Raw genomic sequence first — 22,467 nt, forward strand, 5'->3', positions numbered from 1 at the left:
GGTATACTTAGCTTGGGGAGGCCCATTGCTGCATTACCACCAACCACATCGCCAGTATTTTTATCTTGCATAAAATCTATCAATGCTTGCAAATTACCTTCAGTGATGGTGGCTGTTATTAGAGCAGAAGTGTTTCCCCACCCTATTACCCAGAAGTGAGGGTGCAGCCTAGCAATGATAATGTATACTATCCTGAGTTTTATATGATGGGGCACTGATGTGAGACCACTACAGTTCTTTAGTTCCTTCCCTCTGCAGACTATTGTTTTTTAAATTTTTATTTATTTATTTATTTTGCAACTTGTATCCCGCCCTACACATAGTGTCTCAGGGCGGCTAACAAATAGGGTTTAAAAATTTTCAAGACAATTAAACAATGTTACATAACATATTAAAAACGGTGCTACAATAATTTACATAAGATAACCAAGATGCGCAACAAATCGCATTTTAGTGCCACCCTTTCAAAAAAAATCTGTGCAGCACTGTGCAGCACTGGTACACAGTCGCCCCCCCACAACAAACTGAAGGATCACTCAGTTAAGATAGTCATGGCATACATATTTTAGCCAGAGGGGAAAATTCTGAATACTAGGCTTTGGGAGGTGATCGACAGTGCTGAAATTTTATGAGTCATTACATTACTCAAGATCGACACTAATAGGTCTGTTCATTTTAAAAGTCTTGTAGAACCCTCCTTACTGATACTGAATTAAGGCTGGAATTTCCTGCTGAATTCTGCAATAGTTTTGTAGACTTCCATTATAACAAATGATCATATTCCCACCCCCACCCTTCTGTTACAAGAGGAAATCTCCAGGTTCGGATAAATGGCATTGAGTGGGGAAACCCGGTTAATCTGTGAGGGGAAATAAAATTCAGAATATTATAAGTTTTTAAAAGGAGCAATGAGGAAAGCGATGCACAAAATCACTTCACTTACTTTTGCTAGCTGTAAGCACCGGATTTACCCTCAACTTCGCTCCTTACACTCTAGCAGGCTTTTTAGCATACAGATTACATTCCTGTGATTGCTTTCAGAGCTGCCTCCACATCAGTGACCATCGGCCCCCCCCCACCTTTTTTTCTGAGGGAATGTTTAGTAAATAACAGTCTCTTGCTCCTGGTGCCAGGTCTTCACTAATGGGCACTTGGAACTTGAAAGGGCAGCTGACTGACAGACAGATTGAGCTGGAATGTTCTCTCTGCATCCCCTGCCTCTTGTCACAAAGGGAAGCTTCAGGTTCAGGGACCAAGAAAGGGCTGAGAAGTTTTTAGTATGCATAACAATGACCTTCGATGCCTCCCCCCCCCTCGCCTTACGGGCAAACATAAACAACTAGCATTCTGCTCAGGTCAGCAGGCTCCTGCCCGCCGCCCACACCTCCCTCTAGCCTCGCACCGGCAGGCACCGTTAAAATTCCAGCACCTTCTTCACCTGCCCCCTCCCCCAACCACTATTATGATCTCCAGACAGCCTCTCCATCTCTTTCCCAACAGATGAGAGCCTTCAATCACTCCCTAGCTATCCAGATAACACGCAGGAATACAGCCGAAGGGCGTGGGTCTAGGGAGGGAAATCTCTCCCGTCCTGTACTCCTCTACACACGTTAAACATGCACACAAAATAAGCATGTCCGCGCACGCCGACACACACATACATACAACAGAGTACAGTCTGCCTGTCTCCACATTCTTGAACACCAGCTACAGCCCCGCCTACACACGGCTGTAGCGTGAATGACAGTCCAGGGTAGCCAATCCGCCGCTGGCCTTAGCATTCAGGGCGGGTGGAGGCGTCTCTTTTCGGTTCAGCCAATGGCAAGCTTTCTTCCAGGCCGGTGGCGTTAGGATGGGGGAGGGGGCATAGCCAAGTGGGCCGAGCCAGGAGGCGGGACAGGAGTTTAGGAAGAGGAGGGAATGGCTGTCATCAATGAAGTCATATTCATAATCTAGTTCCTCTCTCTGGGTCTGTACTTGGGGTGACTCATAGAGAGGGAGAGATCCAGCACGACACTCTTCCCAGGCAAGGTAAATATTACTTACAACTCCTTTCGCCTTCTCTCTCTGAATCATCCATCTTTCCCTCCTGTCTTGCTTCACCTTCCTCGTTACTCGGCATGTGTGGGGTTTGTTTTTGTGTGCGTGCGTGTTTTTGCGGAGGGGAAAGGAAATAATTTAGTTAGCATTTGACCATGCACTCCCGCCTTCTGCAAAGAGAAATACCCCAAGCCGCCTCCTTTCACCCAACCCATCCGTAAACTGCTTCTCTCAGTCCCTGCCGTGGTATTGAATCTGTCTTTCCCAGACCTCTCGAAATTAGCAGAAAGTTTCGGTTCGAAATAATCATTCTTCGGGGGCGGTGGGAGGAATGCTGGATCCGAGACAGGTCCTAATCGAGAAGCCCAGCCGCTGACTTTGTGAGTCAGCTGAACCTGGGGGAGAAGGTCGAGAAGGAGAAGGCTGCAACACTGCAAGAGAGATTTGGGAGGCGGTGGGAAGAAGCCAGGCAACGGTAAATAAGCAGCCGCTCGGAGTGTTTTGCTCGTTTAAAAAAATAAATAAAAAAGACTTCGGGCAACCAGGCGAGGGAGAGAGAGAAATAGATCCCAAAAAGCTCTAAGCCCGCCAGGAGAAGCTGATCGGCGACGATGGACTGGCAGGTTGGGGGTTGTCTCCTCTTGTACTCTCTCGGCGTTGATTGACTGAGCTGTATTTTGGGGGCTATAAATAAGGAGTGGTGCGGGGAGGAAGATGATGCCCTGCTTGCTCCCTTTCCTCCTCGGATCTGGAAGCAACTGCGGGAGGGGCTCTCTTTGCAAATCGATGCATGTGGGCTGCACGAACGAGCGAGCCCCGGCTGAACTTCACACAGCGTCCTGCCCTGAGGAAGGCAGGCAGGCAGGCAGGCAGGCAAACATTGACAGCAGGAGTCTTTTGCCCGGGGAAGGAGCTGGGCGCTCCCCCTCCCCCCCCCCACGCCTCCATCCCCGGCTGCTTTGCATTGAAAACAAGGGGTGAATGAAGGGGGGGGGGAGAGAAGCAGCAAAAGCCAGGGAGGCCATGATCCGGATAATCTCTCTGTCAGTCTGTCACAAACATCACACACACCCGAGAGGGGAGGGCAGAGGGGGAGGCCGGGGCTTGGATCAGTCAGAGATTGCTGCTCTTGTTGCCTTCCGGGGGGAGCCTTTTAAAAAGCCCGTGGGGGTCGGCGCGGTGATGGGTTTCTGCTCTCCTGCTGCCAAGGTGTCGCCGGTGCGTGTCCTAAAATAGCCTGGCGTTCCCTTGTCTCTCCCCCATCTTTGCAGAAGGAATGCACAACTTTTTTTTTTTTAATTACCGTCGCACAGATTTTATTTCCGGCAGAGAGCAATCGCCACCGACTGTGATTTATCTCTAAAGGTGTTTGCGGGTTAAAAAGAAGAAGAAGAATTTGGGCTTCGCAGCGTCGCCCGTTTTGGAGCAGCAGGGCGCATGGTCACTCGCCATGATTTTTGTTGTTGATGATGATGTCCGCCGGGAAAGGGGGGAAAAAGTTTTTTTGGTTGATGATTAAGCGTGCAGGGAGAAGGGGGAGGATTCAGCGCGAATGTTGCCGTTTGCTACTGGTCGCCGAGCGTCTGAGTGAGACTGGAGGAGGTGGAGAAGGAGGACAGCTGGAGCCAGCCTCTCCGTGCCGGAGCTGGCTGCGGGGAGAGAGGAAGAGGCGAGGTTTCGCGCTGGCTGGGGTGGATTTTTTGTTACCCCTCCCCCTCGGTGTGATCAGCAGCGGAGAGAATCAGGAAGTCACCGCAGCCAAATGAGACTGGCTCACTCGCCTAACAGACATGTTTGATCAGGATGACATGATGACGGAGTGAAAGGAGAAGCGGGGGAAAGACGGGCCTAGTTTGGCCATGCAAGAACCCCGTTCGCACATCTGGCGTCAAACCCACCTCGTGTACGCCTAGATCCTCTCGCTGGTGTCACTTCGCAAAAGGTAAAAGGGTCTGCAGCGCTGGCTTTGGGGAAAAGTGGGAGAAGGCGATGGGACTAATCTTGGCAAAAAGGGCTTGGAGTTGCTCACCGATGGGGGTCTAAAACTTTCAAATATGGCTCTCTGCGAAATGCGTTTGCTGTTGCCTGTTTCTTTTCGAGCGTGTGCGAGTCTCAGCACCAGGGCGTGGGTTACAAACAGAAAGTTGAGGCCTATGTTGTCTGCAAAACTCCCGGAAGAGTCTCGAACGCGTTTTAGAAAGCGATCGTTTGCAATCCAAAATGGGGAGGGAAACCAACGGGAGCAAATGCGTACAGTGTAAAGATGCGGCATGATACAGTCACGATGCGAATTTGGATTCTCATTTATTTCTTTAAAATGAAGTTTACAAGGAAATGCGTGGTGCTCCTCACTTCTCCAGGCTATGTCGTGCAACTTACAAGGCCCTCTGGGAGAGTTTCCGAGTCCTCCATTTGTTTCAGACATAATTATAGAAAGCGTGAAGTTCTGAAACGTTCCATCTACATCATATTACCAGCAATTTACAACAGACAAGAGGGTTTGATTAACTACTTTTACTACAGTGTTTTTAAGGCAGTGAGACATACTAACTGCTTTCAGTGCTTGCATCTTAATGTGATTGTGTCGATTGTGTTTTACATAAGTTTAATTGAAATAAAAATCAGTTTGGGAGATTGAGAAGTTTGTAGAATTTAAGGTTGAATTAATTTGCATAAATAATTTTAGCCAGAGAGGTTTGCTGAATATTTCAGGGAACCAAGTATTGGGTGGGGGGCAGAACCGGAGCTTTGCCTTTTACTTAGTATTTGACATTTGCACCATTGTTTTTATTCTTTTCTGTGTCCTTTAGTTCCTTTCCTTCAGCTTCCTTTAGTTCCAGCCAGTAACTCCTGAGGTCTGGACAATGCATGTAAAGCCAGTCTTCCAATTCCTTTAGTGCTATAACAGCTACATGTTAGGAGGTGGGGCAGCTTGTGCTGTGTGAGTTACTTTATTGTTATGCAAATTTAGGCACACTTTCTCTTTGTGAACCTAATTGCCCTATTATTCTCATTGTTGTATTTTTTTTATCTCCTCCTCTAGAGAGTTGCATTGTTACAGTGGGGGGGAAATGATTTAGCAGAAGGACAGAATTAGAGACAGATTTTATGTCCATCTGTAATTCATCAGACGTACCAAACAAAAAGATCCTATCGGTTATGAGCGTTTTAAAGCAAATTCAAAGTTAAGTGTATCATGTAACAGATGTTGGCTTGACAGAGGTGAAGGTAGTGCTTCATTAAATAAGTATTTCTCCTGAGTTATGCCTGTGCTTCTGGACTAGTTATGCTGGAGGATTTCTTAGAAAGTATGCAGCACCAAAGTGTGTTCAAAGCAGCCTTAGATCTTTTCTTTTGTTCACTTCTAAAGTGGTCCATGAGCATTCCTTGTCAAGTTTGAAAAGTGCTTTGACCAACGCCTGAGGCTTGAGACTGACAAGAAAAACTTGTCTAGATACCATTTTTATATTAATGTTGGAAGCCTATTTAATATATTCTTTTCAGAAGTACAACTAAAATTAGTATCTGACTGTCTCCCCAATGTGTACACTTTTGTTTGACTTTGAAGTTAAGATGGGAAGGTGCATTTTTTTAGTTTGTGGGTTTTTTGTTTTCTTTTGAACTAATGAGCTCCTAATTATTATTGTTGTCACCCCAATGATCCATGAATGGAGACTTCACACTTGGGAGCAATTGGAAACACTTATGTGAACCATAAAAATGCTTCTGTGATGTTCCTGTGTTCCCTGATATTTTTGAAGATAATTATGTGTGAAGTAGGCTGCTTTTCTCTCCTGTTTGCTTAGAGTTCATCTCAGTTGAATTTCTTCAGTGTGAATGAAATCTTCAGAGCTATACCTGAAGAAATCCGTGGTTGGGGAATAGTTACAAGATTCCACATGAGTGCCCCAATAAGATGACAAAAGAACAAGCTCTCCTTTTAAAATTTTAGTTTTCAGACATAGTATGATAAATACACATAGGGGTTGTTGGATTATATTTCTTAGTTTGGATGTTTATGATAGTTCTAAATATCTCTGGTTGGTAAAGAGATATGTACTCCCCCCCCCCATGGGGGGATGGAAGGACATGCAGAAGTAGAAGATAGTATGCACTTTGTGGAAAGTATGCCCGCTAAAGTTGTGCATCCCTTCTCACCTTAAAAACCTCACTGTATATACCCTCCAAGGTCTTGTGTACCCATGTGCACATACTGACAAGCTGTCTCTTCTGTGCTGTCCCCCCCCCCCTATCACCTCTGTTGTTCCCTTCCTGTCACTTCACCCACTGGCTCTTACAGTCACTCTCTATTATAATCATGTCCATGCTGAAGAATCCAGGCTTCCAACAAGCAGGGACATATGACTCTACTGCTCCCTTTTAGCAATCCTGGGTAGGTAGCCCATGACCCATGATTTTTGCATACTTGACTCTTGACTTGTTTACAAGTCTATTGCTGATAAGCACATGCAAAATTATCTGTCTCTCAGTGGTCCCTTATGCTTCCCCTAGGGGTTCTGTCCCCTGTTTGCCAAAGACTGATTGCACTCACAAACAGTGATTATTTTACCTCTTCTGTGATTTACATGGGTGTTATGTGGACTGTAATAAAGAGTGGATGCTGAGTCAGTTTTTAAATAATGTGTGGCATATTCCTTAACAAGCCTTGGAAAAAAAGTAGAAAGTATCAGGTTTTTCTTTCTAGGGTAAATCATTGGGTGAGTTCCCTGAGTGAGCTCCCGTCTCTAGTTCCAGCTCCTGCCAACCTAGCAGTTCGAAAGCAAGAAATTGCAAGTAGATAAATAGGTACCACTTCAGTGGGAAGGTAACAGCATTCCGTGCGCCTCAGCATTTAGTCATGCCGGCCACATGACCACCAAAATGTCTTCGGACAGCGCTGGCTCTTCAGCTTTGAAACGGAGATGAGCACCGCAACCCTAGAGTCGGATTCGACTGGCTTTCGAGCAAATGAACCTTTACCTTTACCTTTAAATCATTGGGTATGGTGAGCTATTTACTTGGAAGGATTTGTTGCTAACCACCAAGCTGTTGAGATGTATTTTGCAGCATGAGGGAATATTTGAAGCTGCTTTCTATATGGGTTCCATGACTTACTAGTGCTGCTGTCAAATCGAAGTGATGTCCAAATGTTTTGAATCTAGTCTTCAGAATCACTTATTAGAATAATGTAACCATAAGGGACTTCAGATTCAAAAATGTACTTAGACCATCGAGCAAAAATACATGAAGGGATTAAAAAAAATAACAATTTGGAACCCAAAATTTTAATTTAACTAAAATTAATTCATTCTTCTGACAGGGAAACTCTCAGGAAAACTCCGTATGTTCAAAGTAATTTGCTATAAAGTACAGCTCAGAAAGGTAAAATAAAATCTGGAACAGAAATGATAAATGTTAAATAAGAAAACTGCAGTCTTGAGCCTTCTGCCAGTGGTATAACTCATGGACCAATCAGGTCAAGGCTGCAGAATTTTCAGAATTAAGACTAGGATTTAGTAATTTCTTTTACTTTCCAAATCCTCTCTGCTTTTGCACTGACGATGCCTTTTAATAGATCAACTGAAGAGCTTGGGCTGTTCTTGGGTGCAGTCTTGTTAATGAAAAAATGGGTTGACGTTCCTACTGGGAGTGCCTTCTTTCAGTTCACCTTTCTTGTAAACTGGGTCTTTATTTGGATTTTCCTGACCTAGCTGTGCTGATCTGTGTCACTGTCCCTAGATTTGACTACTGTCATGCTCCAGGTGTGGCTTCTTTTGAAAGTGGCACAAAAGCTGTCATTGGTACAAAATACAGTAGGAAGGATCTTGTTTGGGACCAGCTACTGGAGAATATGGGGGTGGATTCAACCAGCTTTTCCACTCAGTCTTGTCCAACTCCCTTCACATCCCTTGTTTCACATGGCTTTTGTTCGCACAGGTCCCATGATTCTCAGTCATAGAAGACTCTTCCTTTTTCATCCTCAGAAAAGTTTGTGGGATCTACCCCAATATCTCTGGTGCTTCAGCAGCAGCACTGATTAGCTGTTTCTGGGCCCTTTTGAAGTGCTGGTTATTTTATCTATAAAGCCTTCATGTACTATTTGGACTGCATCTTTTGACACGTTCCAGGCATCAGTTGTGCTCTTTAGGTGACCACCTCTTTACAGTGCTCTCCCTTCAGCAGTTGGTTCTGCAACAGCCAGAACAAGGGCACTCTGTTCTAGAACCAGTATGCAATGAAAAGCATGCAAGAGCATTTTATTTCTGAGCTTTTTGCAGAGGAGAAAGTAACTGTTGAGAAGGTAGTGTTGGGAAGGCATGTCCATGATATTCTTTTTTGTTTTAACGCTATCTAAAAAAAATTTGCAACTTCTTGTTTTCTGTGTGAGTCACCTTGAGTCTTGGGAGATGTGACATTATGTTTCCACCCTGAGATCTTTTTTGCTTCAATAACAGGGTTTTAAGTTTGAACAGGATTTCCTCACCCATTTCTCCCAAAGCCCATCTGTTCTAAATAATGAGTGTTTTTGTTGAAGTAATCGGAATAACATAAAAGCCCAGTCCTGTGTTCTGTTATCTTGTGACTGTGAAGTTCTGGATCAGGTTTTAAGGTAAAGGCCTTCTTCAAGAAGCATGGTTAGATCACAGTAATCCATGCTGTTGTCACTTCTGGGTTAGATTACTATAATACAATCTATGTGAGTCTGTCCCTGAAGAGGGTAGAGTTCAGAAAATTCAGTTAGTACAAAATGTAGCAAGCAAGTTTGCTGGTTGGTGTGGATTTACAGGTATTAAAAGCCAGTGCTTACAGATCTTCTCTGGACACATGTTTCATTGATGTCCTTATTCAAGGTGCTAGTCTTAATTTATAGAGCCCGGGTTGGCTGGGACTGTGGTGGTTGAATGACCATTACTGCCATTATAGCTCTGCCTGCAAACTTAATTTGGTCCCTGTTAATGTTCTTCTGCCTTCAGAAGGGAAGTAGTGTTTACAAGGGAGGAAGCCTTTTTTGGCCCCCCTCCTATCTATGAAATGTCCTTTACCACCCGACATCTGGCACCATCCTTGAATATTTTGGAATGAGGCCAAGACACCCCCCACCCATTTTAGTTGATTTTTAGGCCCATTTGGTTGATTGCTATTCCCCTGCATTCCCCTGAATTGGCTGCTCTTTTTCTGCCTCCGTATGATTATAGAGTTTTGAGGGGGGGCTGCTCTATGCATATTGCTAGTTGTTTAACTATGGGGTTTTTGTCATTATGGATTGTTTTCTTATATTGCAAACTGCCTATAACATATCATTGTGGGAAGGCGGTATATCAGTATTTAAAACAAACAACAGGGGGATATCTGGTGGTGCACACCAGTCCTGCTTCATGCTTTTGGATAGCAGGTGACATTGCCCAAAAGCAAAATAGCTTAAAATGTACTAAAATGTATATAGTTACATGCACAAATAGCTTTTGAAGGAAGGAGAATTGTTCTAGCACTGAATCCTTACACTTTTGCTATTTATTTACTTCATTTATACCCTGCCTTTCCTGTCTACTGGGGACTCAAAGCAGTTATGTTGGTCTCTCCTACATTTTTTTTCATGACAGTCCTATGAGGTAGATTTGTTTAAGAGTGTGTGACTGGCCCAAGGTTACCCAGTGAGTTTTCTTCTATGAAGAAAGGTTAAAGCGGTTGGGGCTCTTTGACTTGGAGAAATGACAGCTGAGGGGTGACATGATTGAGGTTTACAAGATTATGCATGGGATAGAGCAGGAAGAGAAAGAAGTACTTTTCTCCCTTTCTCACAATACAAGAACTCTTGGGCACTCAGTGAAATTGCTGAGCGGTAGGGTTAGAACGGATAAAAGGAAGTACTTCTTCACCCAAAGAGTGATTAACACATGCAATTCACTGCCACAGGAGGTGGTGGCAGCTATAAGTATGGATGGCTTCAAGAGGGAATTGGATAAACATATGGAGCAGAGGTCCATCAGTGGCTATTAGCCACAAGGTATAGATAGGAACTCTTGGTCTGGGGTGTCTGATGCTCTGTATTCTTGGTGCTTGGGGGGCAACAGTGGGAGGGCTTCTAGTGTCCTGGCCCCACTGGTGGACCTCCTGATGGCACCTGTTTTTTTTGGCCACTGTGTGACAGAGTGTTGGACTGGATGGGCCATTGGTTTGATCCAATAATGGCTTCTCTTATGTTCATGGCAGAGTGGGAATTCGAAAATGCATCTCCCAGATCCTAGTCTTACACACCACTATACCACATTGACACAATAGTTTGTGTGGGTTGTTCTGTCTGTGCAACTATACCTTGACACACTAATGTAGTAAGGGGTATTGAAGATGATGGGTAGGGCTTTATTATCATACTGTGTTGGAGAACAACAATTCTAAAAATGAGCAGAATGGGCGGAAAGATATTTCCCCTCTAAATTGCCATAAGGTTGTTATGATATCTATTAGTATGGTGCCTGTGTCACCATCTCTTTCAGGACAAGAGAAACTGGTCTTTGAATATTTACATTAAGTAATGTAACTGTAGACAAATGCTGGCATGAGCTTGAACTAAAAAAGCAGTAGTGGACCAATTTAGAAGAGGCCAGGGGAAAACCCTCCATGCCTCTCATATCCACTTTTACACATTACTTCTCATTATTTCCAAATGGTGCCATTTCTCTGCTTTCTGCTAAAGTGTGAGCCATGTTTCTGGCAGTGATTCAATCTAGATTTACTGTAACACTGGCAAAAAGAGTTCTGCTGTTACATGTCACTGGAGTATGTCCACTTCCCACCAAAGAGATCTGCACTATTGGGTTTCTTTTGGATGTTTAACAGCTGATGGACTCCTAAATGGGTTTTAGATTATTTTTTCTTTGGAACATGTTTTCATCTTACAGATTTTGCATCAGTCTTATATAATAATGTGGCAATTAAGTTTTATGAACCATCTGAGAGTTTCTCATGGACTTCAGCAGTGCTGTTGATTGCAGCCCTTGTTACAGTATATACTTAATGGTGTAGCATGCATAAACTAATAATGGATAATAATTTCAGTTCTGAAATTATACACGACACATTTCCTCAATCTCCAAAATGGTGAATCTATCACAAATATCTTCTATATCTCCAATGGCTGTCCTAGCAGGAGTTCTTAGAAACACTTATCCTTGCAGGGTAAGGATTTTAAATTGCTTATAGAGTACGACTCTTAACTGAAATTAAATGTAAGCTTGATTAATGTTTATTTATGAATTAAAGACTCCAGTTATATGGATACCTTGCATTAGTAATGCCTAGAAGCGTATTAGAAACCCACCATTCTAGAAGCTGCCTATGTTGATGATCTCTGGCTTGAGGATATTACTGTGGGCAACTTGCAAGTATTGTCTTAGGCTCACCTTTAGTTTTATTGATATTGTTCTGGCTGTTCAATTTGCTGCTTCCAGATTAGTTTTATAGGAATTACAAGCTGGATCATCATTTTAGTCTGCAGAGTCACTGTCTTACATTAGATCGCCTCCTTGGATCATTTCTAGTTTAGGGCAAACATAATGTGCTCTGCCATATAGTTATTTGCACTGGTCGATATGGATGAGCTGCCACCATGTTTAAAACTGATGCAGGAAAAGATCCCTGTTCTAAAATTTACTTGGATGGAAACCTCATAAATTAATTAATGTTCTTCCCATTTTCTATCTGCTTTTTGTTTTTGTTACTGCTCCCCATGTACAGCATATTCCACTTGGGGAATGAATTCAAAATGTCCATTCCACAGCTGCCTGATATAGAGGAAAATTCCTTTCCAACCCCAGTAGGACCAGATAAGGGCATGAGTGCAATGCATCTACCCAGTCTTCCCAAAGGCATTGAAGGGTGCAGTTTATTCAATGGGTACAACTGGTTTCTGACATTTGTTTGTAGTTGTGTTTGCTTAAAAGGGCATCTGGGAGCATAACAGAAATCAACTAAACTTGAGGGGATGGGCTGCTTTCCTTAGAATAAGATGCAGTTACAGAGTGTGCTTAGAGTGGTAACACTGGAAGGAGTACCTCATGAGATGAAAGTGCTGGCAGCACTGCCAAGTGCCCCCGTGTAAGAGTGATCTAACATGTAGGGCAAACTTGACTCATGTGAAGAAACTAGGATTCAGAAGCAGACCTATGGCTTTCTGTTCACTAGTCTGATACGTATAGCGTTAAATTATAGCACTAAATTACCTCTTGAGCTAATGTTGCACTTGTAACCACATTTGGCCTACTATTGGCAGGTTTTAGTATCCCTCTGGGGCCAAACCAGTGCCATGAATTCTGGTGTTTATACTCTTCCATCAGCTGTTCTGCTGTACACAGGGATGCTGTTTTCATGGTGGTAAAAACTTTTCCCTATCCCACAGTGGGTTGTATGATCCCCAGTACTGTGTGTGTGAGTGTGTATGTGTGAAGTCACCACTGTATGTCCAGCACAGAGAGGCACAGTGCCCCCTTTCACCTAGGAATACTGCTGTCATTTTGATCTTTCCTATTGTCATAGTGATAAGCATGTAATTAATCCTTAATGTAAAACAAATGTAATCTTTGTAATATAATGCATTATCTAACTACCTGATCCCATAATGTTATTCAGTGAGGCCAAATGAGGATAATAAAATAATTTTAAGAGAAAAAGTACTCAGGGCAAATTTGATGTGCAGGGCTGTGCTGGATAATGATAATTTCTACAGATTCTGCAGATGGAAAAAACAACTTTTGGAACTTTTGCCTTCATTACAAATATTTCTACTTGTTATGTTCTCCATCTAAATGGTGACTATACAAAAGGTGACTATACAAAAAATAACTATATGCAGGGGTCATTTCATAGAAAAAGAGCTAGGGGAACTCATTAGCATAACTCATTTCCATGCCGCCACCGCCGGCCTTGCAGCTCCACTGCCGAGCCCCATGAGGGGCCCGGCGGTGGACCTGCAAGGCCGGCGGGAGTGCAAGGAAGTTCTGCGAAGGCCCTCCCTGGCCCCAGGCAGGCAGGGGTGGGGAGAGGCAGGGAGGAAGCAACTTACCCTCTCTCTTCTCCTGCCTCCTCCTGGCTGAATGAGGGCCGGAAGCAGGGCGGCCGGAAGCAGGGGGCGGTGCTTTGTCATGTGCCCCACCCCCCGTACCTCACTCGGGGGAACTGCGATCCCCTGCGATCCCCCCTGAAATGACCTCTGACTATATGTATTTAGAAAAAACAGTGCTTCTAGTAGGCAGGTTCAGTTTAAGGTAATGTACACTGCTCTGAGCCTAAGGATGGCATGTGAAGATGCTATTTATGGTTCCTTTGCACTGGCTACATAGCAGTTTCTGTTTAAATTTAGCCTTGTTCGTGGTAGAAGTGCTACATTTCACTTTGATTCTTCCCAGTGCTGGGAATCTTCACTATAAACTATGCACTCTTTAGGGTGATGTCTTCTGACAGTGTGCTTGTCTCTTGTAAAACCTCATCTTCCTGTAAAGAAATGTCTTTGCTGCATTCCCACCCTCCTGCCTTCTTTGTAAGCACCTTGTAAGTGACCCAGCAGATGCAGTTGTGTACATTTAAATACTTCATTTTGTGACAGTGCTGTGGGAATGTGGGGGACTAATTAGCCCCTGTGGTGTTCTGTAGTTATTGTTTATTTTAAACAGGATCGCTTCAGAAGTATTTCCATGCCTTGCCCTGCAACGAATATGCTCCCAAGGTAGTTTATTTTAAGTAACTTTAATAGCTCTTGTTCTAATTCATTGGCTGGCTTAACTAGAAGAAGGGAATAGATATTAAAATGCAAGAATGTAATGTTTACAAAGAAATATATTAGAATAATGGAATATAGATGAGCGTTCAGTGTCAGGCTATAATACGATGTAAACAGAGGGAAATCTTAAGGCATCTGGGTTTCCCCCCATAGGATGAAATTCATAATGCATTGGTACAGTACGTTCATAAGTCTTTTCATGAGCTCAAACTTGAGTGTTTGACACACTCAGGCTATGTGCCTGAAGCCAGGAATAACTACAGATTCCCTCTGTATATTTCCATGGCGTACACAGATTGGGGGGAGGGGAAACATATATATGAACTTCAAACATTACAGTTTTGTGCTTCAGTCCATCACCGTGCATGAACAGAGGACGATGCATTGCAGCTTCCTACAAGGATCCAATATAGCCACCCTTTCTTTGCTATGGCTCAATGGCAGCTTTATCCTTCCGGCAAAGTATGTTGATGATTGGGTCTCAAATGGTTGGGGGGGGGGGTAGGTGCCGGTTGTCACACTAATTGGGCTGGAAATGTGCACAAATGGTCCAGCATTAGGCAAAGTTTGTTAGACAGCTGGTATAAGCCAGAGGTGATTCTGGAGCCTGTCCTGGTTGAAGACATTTCTGTAAACAAAGACTTCCAAAGGCAGCCCACTTCTTTCCCATACCCCACATGGAGTTATGGGATAGGAGTGACTTGTTGAATATGAGGCATGGTAGAGCTTCTGGTTCCAAAGCTGCGATTGGCAAGACACAGCGTGGTTGGTAAAGAAGTGATACAGTGTTCATGAAGACACCTGGGTGAGGTAGGGACTCTGCACTTCTGCCTATCAGAGGCTGCTCCTTATGCAGGGTGTAGGAAGACAGTCTCTGGAATCATACAACTTGGACATGTGTACCCACTACATTAATAATGCAAAAAGTGGCTTTTAGTTTGCTTGACATACAAGAATATGTCTTAACTGGTCATTTGTCATTTTCTCTTGTGAACACACATGCATGTACCACTGTACCCTCAGAGAGGCAGACAATTTCCTGGATTCCACATTAGGTTTCAAATGACCTTCTTTGTGGCTTGATGCAGCCGCAGATTTTACCAAACCTTTGATCATCACTAGGGTTGCCAGCTCCGTGTTGGGAAATACCTGGAGATTATTTTTTTGGGGGGAGGGGGAGTCTGAGAACAGCAGGGTTTGGGGAGGGGAGGGACTTCAGTGGGGTATAATGACATAGAGTCAGCCTTCCAAAGCAGCCATTTTCTCCAGGTGAACTGATCTCCGTCGCCTGGCGAACATTTTTAATAGTGAGAGATTTCCAGCTACCGCCTGGAGGTTGGAAAACCTAGATCACTATTATGTCCAGACTCTAGTTTTTTTTTAAAAAGTCCTAATAATTCAGGCTTGTGTTTTTGTTCTACCCATTGTTGTTTTCTTAAATAGCAAGAAGGTATCCAAGTCTTATTTTTTAAAAACCTCTACCTTATCTCTCCTTATATATAAAAGAGTTTTGGTGTGACTCTCTCCTGAATGTTTGACATGCTTCCACAGCCTTTGGGCCCCTGATCTGTCACTCAGGAGGGAGGCCAATCCCCTGGCCGCATTGCCTCCCTCTGTTGCCTCAGTTCCGTCCACACATGCGCCGGGTGGCGTCTCACCCTCAGTCTGTGGGGAGCCGCTGGGCGGGATGGATGCTCCAGCGGCCGGACGTGTCCGAGCCCCAGGCCAATCCTGCTGGTGTCCCTGCATTCATCGTCAGCTGAGGCTGACTCCAGGTAGCTGGACACCCTGCCACCGGGCGGGGGCTGCCAGCCTGACAGCGGTGGAGGTGGCCTGCGGGACTCCATCACCCACCCAGACAGGGAGACAGTGGCAGCCTGTTCCTTCGCCCCTTCACCCTGCAGTCTGTGGAGGGGGGGGAAACTGGGGACCGGAGGCCAATCCTCCCACCGCTGCCCCCGCTGCCCGAGGCCCAATCCATCTCGCTGCCCGTTCTGCGGCCCCGACGCTGCCAGCACCGGCCAGCCAGGGAGACAGTGCCGGCCCATTCCATCACCCCTCGAGTCTGGGGTCTCGCCAGGAGGGGGCGACAGTGTGGGGCTGGCCCTCATTCTCCTTGTGGGCGACGTGCGGTCCAACCACCACACTGGGTGGAGGGCCCTCACACTGATACCGCTCCTCCTGCCGCACTGGCTGTCGGCGGCCCACAGGCTATGCGCATGGCTGCCCTGCGACCCCACGGCGGCCAGCCCAGACAATGCCCGCGCCTACCCAGGGACACCATGGTGGCCCGTGCCGCTGCACCGGGGTCTCGCCGGCACGTCCAGGGCGGGGACACACGGAGGTCTCATGTCCTTCTAGGGCTCGTTGTATTGGTCCTACAATGGACCTCGCTCCTAGTAAACTATATATTACAGTTTTGGCCTAAAACTTTCCTTTGTAGTGTTCCTTTATCATCAAGAAACTCTACTTGATAGGTAGTGTGGTTGAATAGAAAAGTACTTGAAACTCACTTCTTTTGTAACTTCAGATTACTCTGTTGAAAGCTGGGCATTTCCTTGAAAAATTGCTAAGGACTCTTGTATTTTATTTTCCCAAGCTCCTCTCCTTGCTGATGATGAACAGCTGGCCGTGAAATTACATAAATAATATGTGTTTTTCCTTACTCCCTACAGCTGTACAAGTGATTGGAACACAAACAGAGAATAGATGTCTACACCAACAGATCCTGGTGCAATGCCTCATCCTGGCCCTTCTCCAGGCCCAGGTCCTTCACCAGGACCAATATTAGGTCCTAGCCCAGGCCCAGGTCCTTCACCAAGTTCAGTACACAGCATGATGGGACCAAGTCCTGGACCCCCAAGTGTTCCACATGCAATGCCAACCATGGGACCTAATGATTACCCACAAGAAGGCATGCACCCAATGCACAAAGTAAGTACTTCTTACGTGTGTACACATTGTATTTACAAAATGTTTGTCTGACAACAGCCACTGTATTTTGTGCTATGTAATATCGCTGTGAGCTTTATATCATCAGAGTAACTGGATGCTGTACAGTCCTGAGATAGGAACAGCATTTGACCTCTAAACTGAGCAACATTTTTATGAACCATAGATAAGGAGTATCCCTGAGCAAGTACTCCCTAATTTAGCTGCTTTTCAAAGATAAGCCAGTGTTTTTTGTGGGGAGGAAACCATATATTTTCACTTAAATTTAGTTGCTTGTAACTGAAATCTTTTGAAATGAGTGGAAATGGGTAATGAAAGCATTCAGAACCTGAGCACTGCTGATCTGCTCTTAGTACAGACATGGGAATGGTCACTTGCCTTGTTGCCCAGGACAAGTAAGCATCAGTTGCAGACAAGAAGTGAGGAAATCTGTAATACATTGGTAAAAGGGGGGGGGAATTGCATTTCCCCCCTTTTTACTCTTTCGGAATTCCACAAAAGACTGACCGAGTTACTTGCCACCAGAGATAATTTTGAATGTTTGGCCTAGTAACTTCTGTGGACTTGCCTTGAAGCCTGGCCCAGTATACTTCTCGCAATCCAACCCTGCATTAACATCAGTGGGTTTTGTCTTCCATGTAAACTTGCTGTGCAGATCTCCACTAGATCTCAGATGCATTCAGTTTGTGATCCCATTTCAGTAAAGGCTTCCCTGTTCATTTCAGTACTCAGGATGCTTGAGACAGAGTTCTACATAGGCAATGAGGAAGCATTGTGATGATGTTTCCAGTCTGGGAATGAAAGTAGCTCCAGAGGTCTGTGGTATTCCCACATGCACAGGAAATCATTAGGGGGGACTAATATGCAATGGGATATTCATGACTTTTGTCTTCCTTTGTTTTGTACCTTGTAAATGGGTGTATCAATTTATTGAAAGTCTTATTTTTGAATTAACTGGCATTAGTTGAATTTGTCTGAAATGTGAGTGTAGCTTTTAAACTGTGCTTAATTAATGCTCCTTGTGTATTTTGAAGTCATTTGTCAAAGTTGTGTACCTCTAGCTGTCAGAAATTTGGTGAAGCCACAGGAAAAGAAAGTGTTGTGATGGTGACTTAAGCTGCAGTGTACTTTTACTACTGCTATGAAGGCAGGTAGAGATCAATTCACATAGTACTTGAGACCGACAGATGTAAGCACCCTTTGCTTGGAAGTAAGTTTCATTGGTTTCAGTGGCCTAAGGCTGTGATTCTAAGTATACGTACTAGGGACCAAATCCGATTAAATTCAGTGGTATTTAAACATGCCTAGAGTTGTACTGGCTACCTGGTTAATTCTGTCCTGAGCTCTGTGGTCAGGCTCAATCAAGTTTCCTCCAAAGTAGTGCCCTTAGGTCTGTGCTGGAAAGGCTTGAGACGTAGGCTTAACCTGGGGTTGAAAGTTTGAGAGAAGACTTGGAGGTAGGGCATGGAGCCGGAGCTTGGAACACAAGACTTGCACTGGTTGGATTGGTTGATCCAACAAAGCTGTGGTCCCTGGCTTCAGTCTAAACAGTCTAAGAGGTAATTGACCCCAGCTGTACTGCAGGCAGGTGATGGAGCTCCTGAGGCTGCACTGTGCTCTGGCAAGGAAGTGCCACCAACAGTGCACTGTTCTAGTTTCACAGTGGGGTTGTGTGCAGCCAGTCTGGCACTTCACTTCCTCTCTGCCACATCGTCCTGGGCCTTCTGCTGCTGTTAAGTGGGAGAGGATCCCAGGCTCAAGTTCTGCCTGGCAGAGGCTTGCCAGTTATCTCAGGGACTGGTGGTAAAGTTTCTTTTGCAGGTTCTGGCATGTCAGTGTCAGCAGGCATCTCTCCATGCTGGTCTCTCCGTGGTCCCTCTGGCCCTCCTTAGCCACTGACCATGGCTCCTCGGGCTCTTCTCCTAGGAACTCAGAGCTGGAAATATTGAGCTGGTCAAAGGGAGTCATGAGATATTAACTGAGATAGAAGACTAGACATTGATTAGAGTGAAAAGTGGTCCATGTCTATTGCCCCCTCCCCCCAAAAAAACCCAGACGCTAGATTTCCAGCTCTCCACCTCTTCAGAGATGTGTTACATTTGCTCGCCAAAGCTCCATACTCTCTTTTCTTGTGCAGGAGCTGGACTTCACAGAGAGGGAGCAAAAGTAACTTTTTTGTGGTTCAGAGTAATATTTGTATATTGTCCTGCACGGTTAAAGGCTTCTCTTCAAGCCAGAAACATTTGTTGTTTCTGATTGTAACAGTGAAAATCCTATTAAGTGGTTTAATACTACTAGGTAATCTAATGGGACAGATTGAATTGTGCCCAACACAAGCTTCATGTAGTTCATTGCAATCATAAAACTACTTAGTTTAATCTTATAGATTCCAACGTGACTATTTAAGAAAAAGTAGTTTCGGGGATTGACCATGATTTGTCAGGTCTGGTTAATAATGGTAGCTAACTTGATTATTTGCATTTGAAGTAATTAAGTAACCATACTGATTTCTTTAGTTGTATCCCATCATGATGGTGGTTAGAAAATTGCTTTCATGGGATGCAATATACTAACTTTTTACACATCATAAGCACCATATATGCTTGACTGGGAAGGGTATGTTTCCTTTTCTTTACATATGTTGTTTGTGTGCACCAATGCAGACATTTAACTCAGTGGACAATGTGCTTTTTAATGCAGATTAAAAGGGGAAAGCTATTTTACATAATACCATTTTCTAGCTAAAGTTTAAGCACTTTTAAGTCTCATGGATTTCAATCAGCACATGTTTGCTTTTTTAAGCCAATGGGACTACAAATTATTTAAATTTGTCTGATCATGCTCTATATAGACAGTTTGACTTTTTAAGAATTGTACTGAATGGAATGATCAGATAAGAATATTTTAAATAAATCTAAAAATGCTAAACACCTCTTTGTACAGTTTATATTAATTGCTGTCTAAGATAAATTTTGAATTGGATTAGCTGGGAAGCTACCACATGCTAAGCAGAAACTTATTACAGTTTGTAAAACTGTTGAAACTAATTCTAATTACTGAAAATTGAGCTAAATAATGAAAATTGAGGTGCTTGAGAGAGTTTTTTAAGCTGGTGCACAGCCAAAGAAAGTTATAATACTTGGTGTATAACATCACAGCATTTCCCCCCCCCCCCATTTATCATTGTAATAGCATGCCCAATGGGTTTGAGCTGTCAGGTTATGTTACAGCTTGCTTGTTTATTTACTCCATATCATGCTGAGTTTTTGCCATTGTACTCAGTTCAATGCTTTTTGGCCTCTTTTAGCCTTTTTTGTAATGTTTTGATTATTGTGACTATTGTGATTGGTTAAAGGATATTAAGAGGCCACTAATCTGCATTAATTTGTCTTTAGCATAAATTCCGCAGAGCTTCCCTTCCTGGTCCTCTGCCTGTTTTTCAAGGTTTTACTCTGCTTAACTGCCAGAGAACATTCTGAACCATTGCTATATCCATATTGGTGAATGCCAAGCAGCTCGATGGGCTGTCCTCAAATATGGTGGGTTTTTTAAGAGACTTGGGGAACCCTCCAGATATGCAGAAAAATATGACTTTGCAAATCAAACAGAAGTACCCTTTTCAACCCCCCCCCCCCCCAAGCCCGGACTGGCCTAAAGAGTCTGAATATGCTTCAGGAGCACAAAATGTTAAGAGCTATTGAAAGTCAGTAAAATGGGGAAAGGAGAGGGGAGAATCAAGCCCCTCACAACTAATAGGGTCCTAGAGGTTGGGAGGCAACTTTCAAATTGTCCCACCCCCCACACCATCACAAGCCTTTCAGCTTCTTAAATGCCAGCAGTAAACAAGGAAAAAAAATTCCCCGTCATGTAAATCATCTGATATACAGTAAAATGTACTGTGAACTCTAGATGAAGCCCATTTCAGGTGTAACTCCATTTTACTTTTCAACAGAAATGAGAAACTCCTCTGAATCCAAAACACCGTAGCCTACTCTCACTTTAATATTGCTTTGTTGAAAGCTCCCAAGCTCTTTGCCCCAAAGTCTGATTCGGTTGTTTTCTTAATCTTAATTTTGTTTAAGCATTGTGTTAACAAACTTGCTTAGTAGTTGTGAATTACTAGTTTTATATCTTTATGTTGTTGTTGTTTTTTGAGAAGGTTCTATAATCAAAGGTAGGCATTGCCCCTCCCCCCATTTTCTTTCTGTGGGAGAGGGTAAGCTAGTTTACAATACTATTATGCATAGAGCGGGAAGTTTGGAAAGCATATTGTCTTGCCTCAGGCCATTTTCCCCATCTCCTCCTTTCCCCTTAGACCCGTTCCTTCATAGCTCTCCCCCCCCCCCCATTTCTCCCCCTTTTTGCCCTTCAAAGCAGATGCACACTGTCTGTTTCGTGTCATAAAGTTTCAGATGGTGTGGATTAGGCTGAAACAGGTTCTTCCAGAATGCTGGGAGCATTTCAGCAGTGTGTGCCTTCTCCAGTGAGTGGCTGCCAAACATTTTCACTCCCTTTAAATAGAAGTTCCCTAGTGCTATAAGCTCACAGCTGGCAAGGGAAGTAAATATTGTAGATTATCCTGTGTTGATTTTTGTAAGTCTGGGTTTGTACTTTTAAGATTCTGTTTCCATGACCTTGACCTCTTACTTTCCTCCCCTCCAGTTGCTTATGCTTAGTGTAGATTTTATCTCCTCACTGTATGGCACTCTCTCTGTATTCTGTTGCTTACCATTAGTTTTCTTCTCCTTTGCTCAGATACCTTTTTGGTCTTCAAGTGCTGAGTCTGGCACACACTTTGTTTTCGTCCCAGACATAGGCAATAGCACTCTTGCTGAGGGTGCTTTGGCAATTTATCCACTGCTCCCTTCTCCCCCTCAGGGGAAGAGTTGACCCCCACAACAGAATGTTTACATTCAAAGAAAAACGGCCTTTGGGGTGTCCTGATGCAGCAGTTACTGCTTGGAGGCTGGGCTCAGGATAACAAATCTTCTTTCATTCTGTGGCACTAACTGTTTGCTTCCAGATTATGTAAGTGGTCTTTGTAGTCTTCTGTTTGGTTGTGGCCAAAAATGTAAAAGATTATCAGTGGCATTACTCTTGTCCAAATACATCACAAGAGCTCTGTAAAGGAGAGGTAAGAGTGTGGGGGAATAGCCTGAACTGAAGTAAATGAGGAGGCCATGTTTTCACGTTGCTTCTTTAATAGCAAGTAGTAAAAGAGTGAAGGTAAATACATGTGCATCAAAGATGTAATTTCAGAAAATATTGGTGCCTTATCATGGTACACAAAGTTCCCATTGCTTTGTTGATTGGATACTGTCATCGCTTATTTTTCGGAGGGGGAAGGTGCACACCTTCATTTTAGTACAGCTTTTGATTTTTAACACTTGCTACAAGTCCTCTAGATAGTTGGTTAGGAATTCCGTGAAACAATGTCAGATTCTTTATTGGTTGAATTTTGCAGCCCATCGATGGTTTGCATGAGAAAGGAATGGTTGAAGACCTGCACAGCAACTCCATGAAGACAGCAAGTATGCGACCTCCTCATCCTGGAATGGGGCCACCTCAAAGTCCAATGGATCAGCATAGTCAAGGTTTATATCAAGATGTGCTTTTGATATGTTTTGAAATCATTGTGAGTGTACGATCTTTAAAGCTACAGTCTAATTTCCCAGTGAGAAGTGATACATTTTGGGTATGTG

At 43.9% G+C, this 22,467-nt stretch overlaps 1 protein-coding gene across 3 annotated transcripts in view; it reads left to right on the top strand.

Annotated features, from left to right (window-relative positions):
• Positions 1-1,937: 1,937 nt before the first annotated feature.
• Positions 1,938-22,467, top strand: part of SMARCA2 (SWI/SNF related, matrix associated, actin dependent regulator of chromatin, subfamily a, member 2) — a 146,537-nt gene continuing 126,007 nt past the window's right edge. For 2 of the 3 annotated variants that reach the window (XM_015426045.1, XM_015426057.1), the window contains exons 1-3: positions 3,700-3,982; positions 16,489-16,747; positions 22,230-22,359. In XM_015426045.1, the coding sequence (XP_015281531.1) occupies positions 16,523-16,747; positions 22,230-22,359 (355 nt within the window). In that variant the 5' untranslated portion in view covers positions 3,700-3,982; positions 16,489-16,522. Of the gene's footprint in view, positions 2,032-3,699; positions 3,983-16,488; positions 16,748-22,229; positions 22,360-22,467 lie in introns of those variants that run through there. The other variant, XM_015426051.1, reaches the window with a different exon arrangement.

Source organism: Gekko japonicus, unplaced genomic scaffold (assembly GCF_001447785.1).
Source record: "Gekko japonicus isolate JY-2015 unplaced genomic scaffold, Gekko_japonicus_V1.1 scaffold31, whole genome shotgun sequence".
Taxonomy (NCBI): domain Eukaryota; kingdom Metazoa; phylum Chordata; class Lepidosauria; order Squamata; family Gekkonidae; genus Gekko; species Gekko japonicus.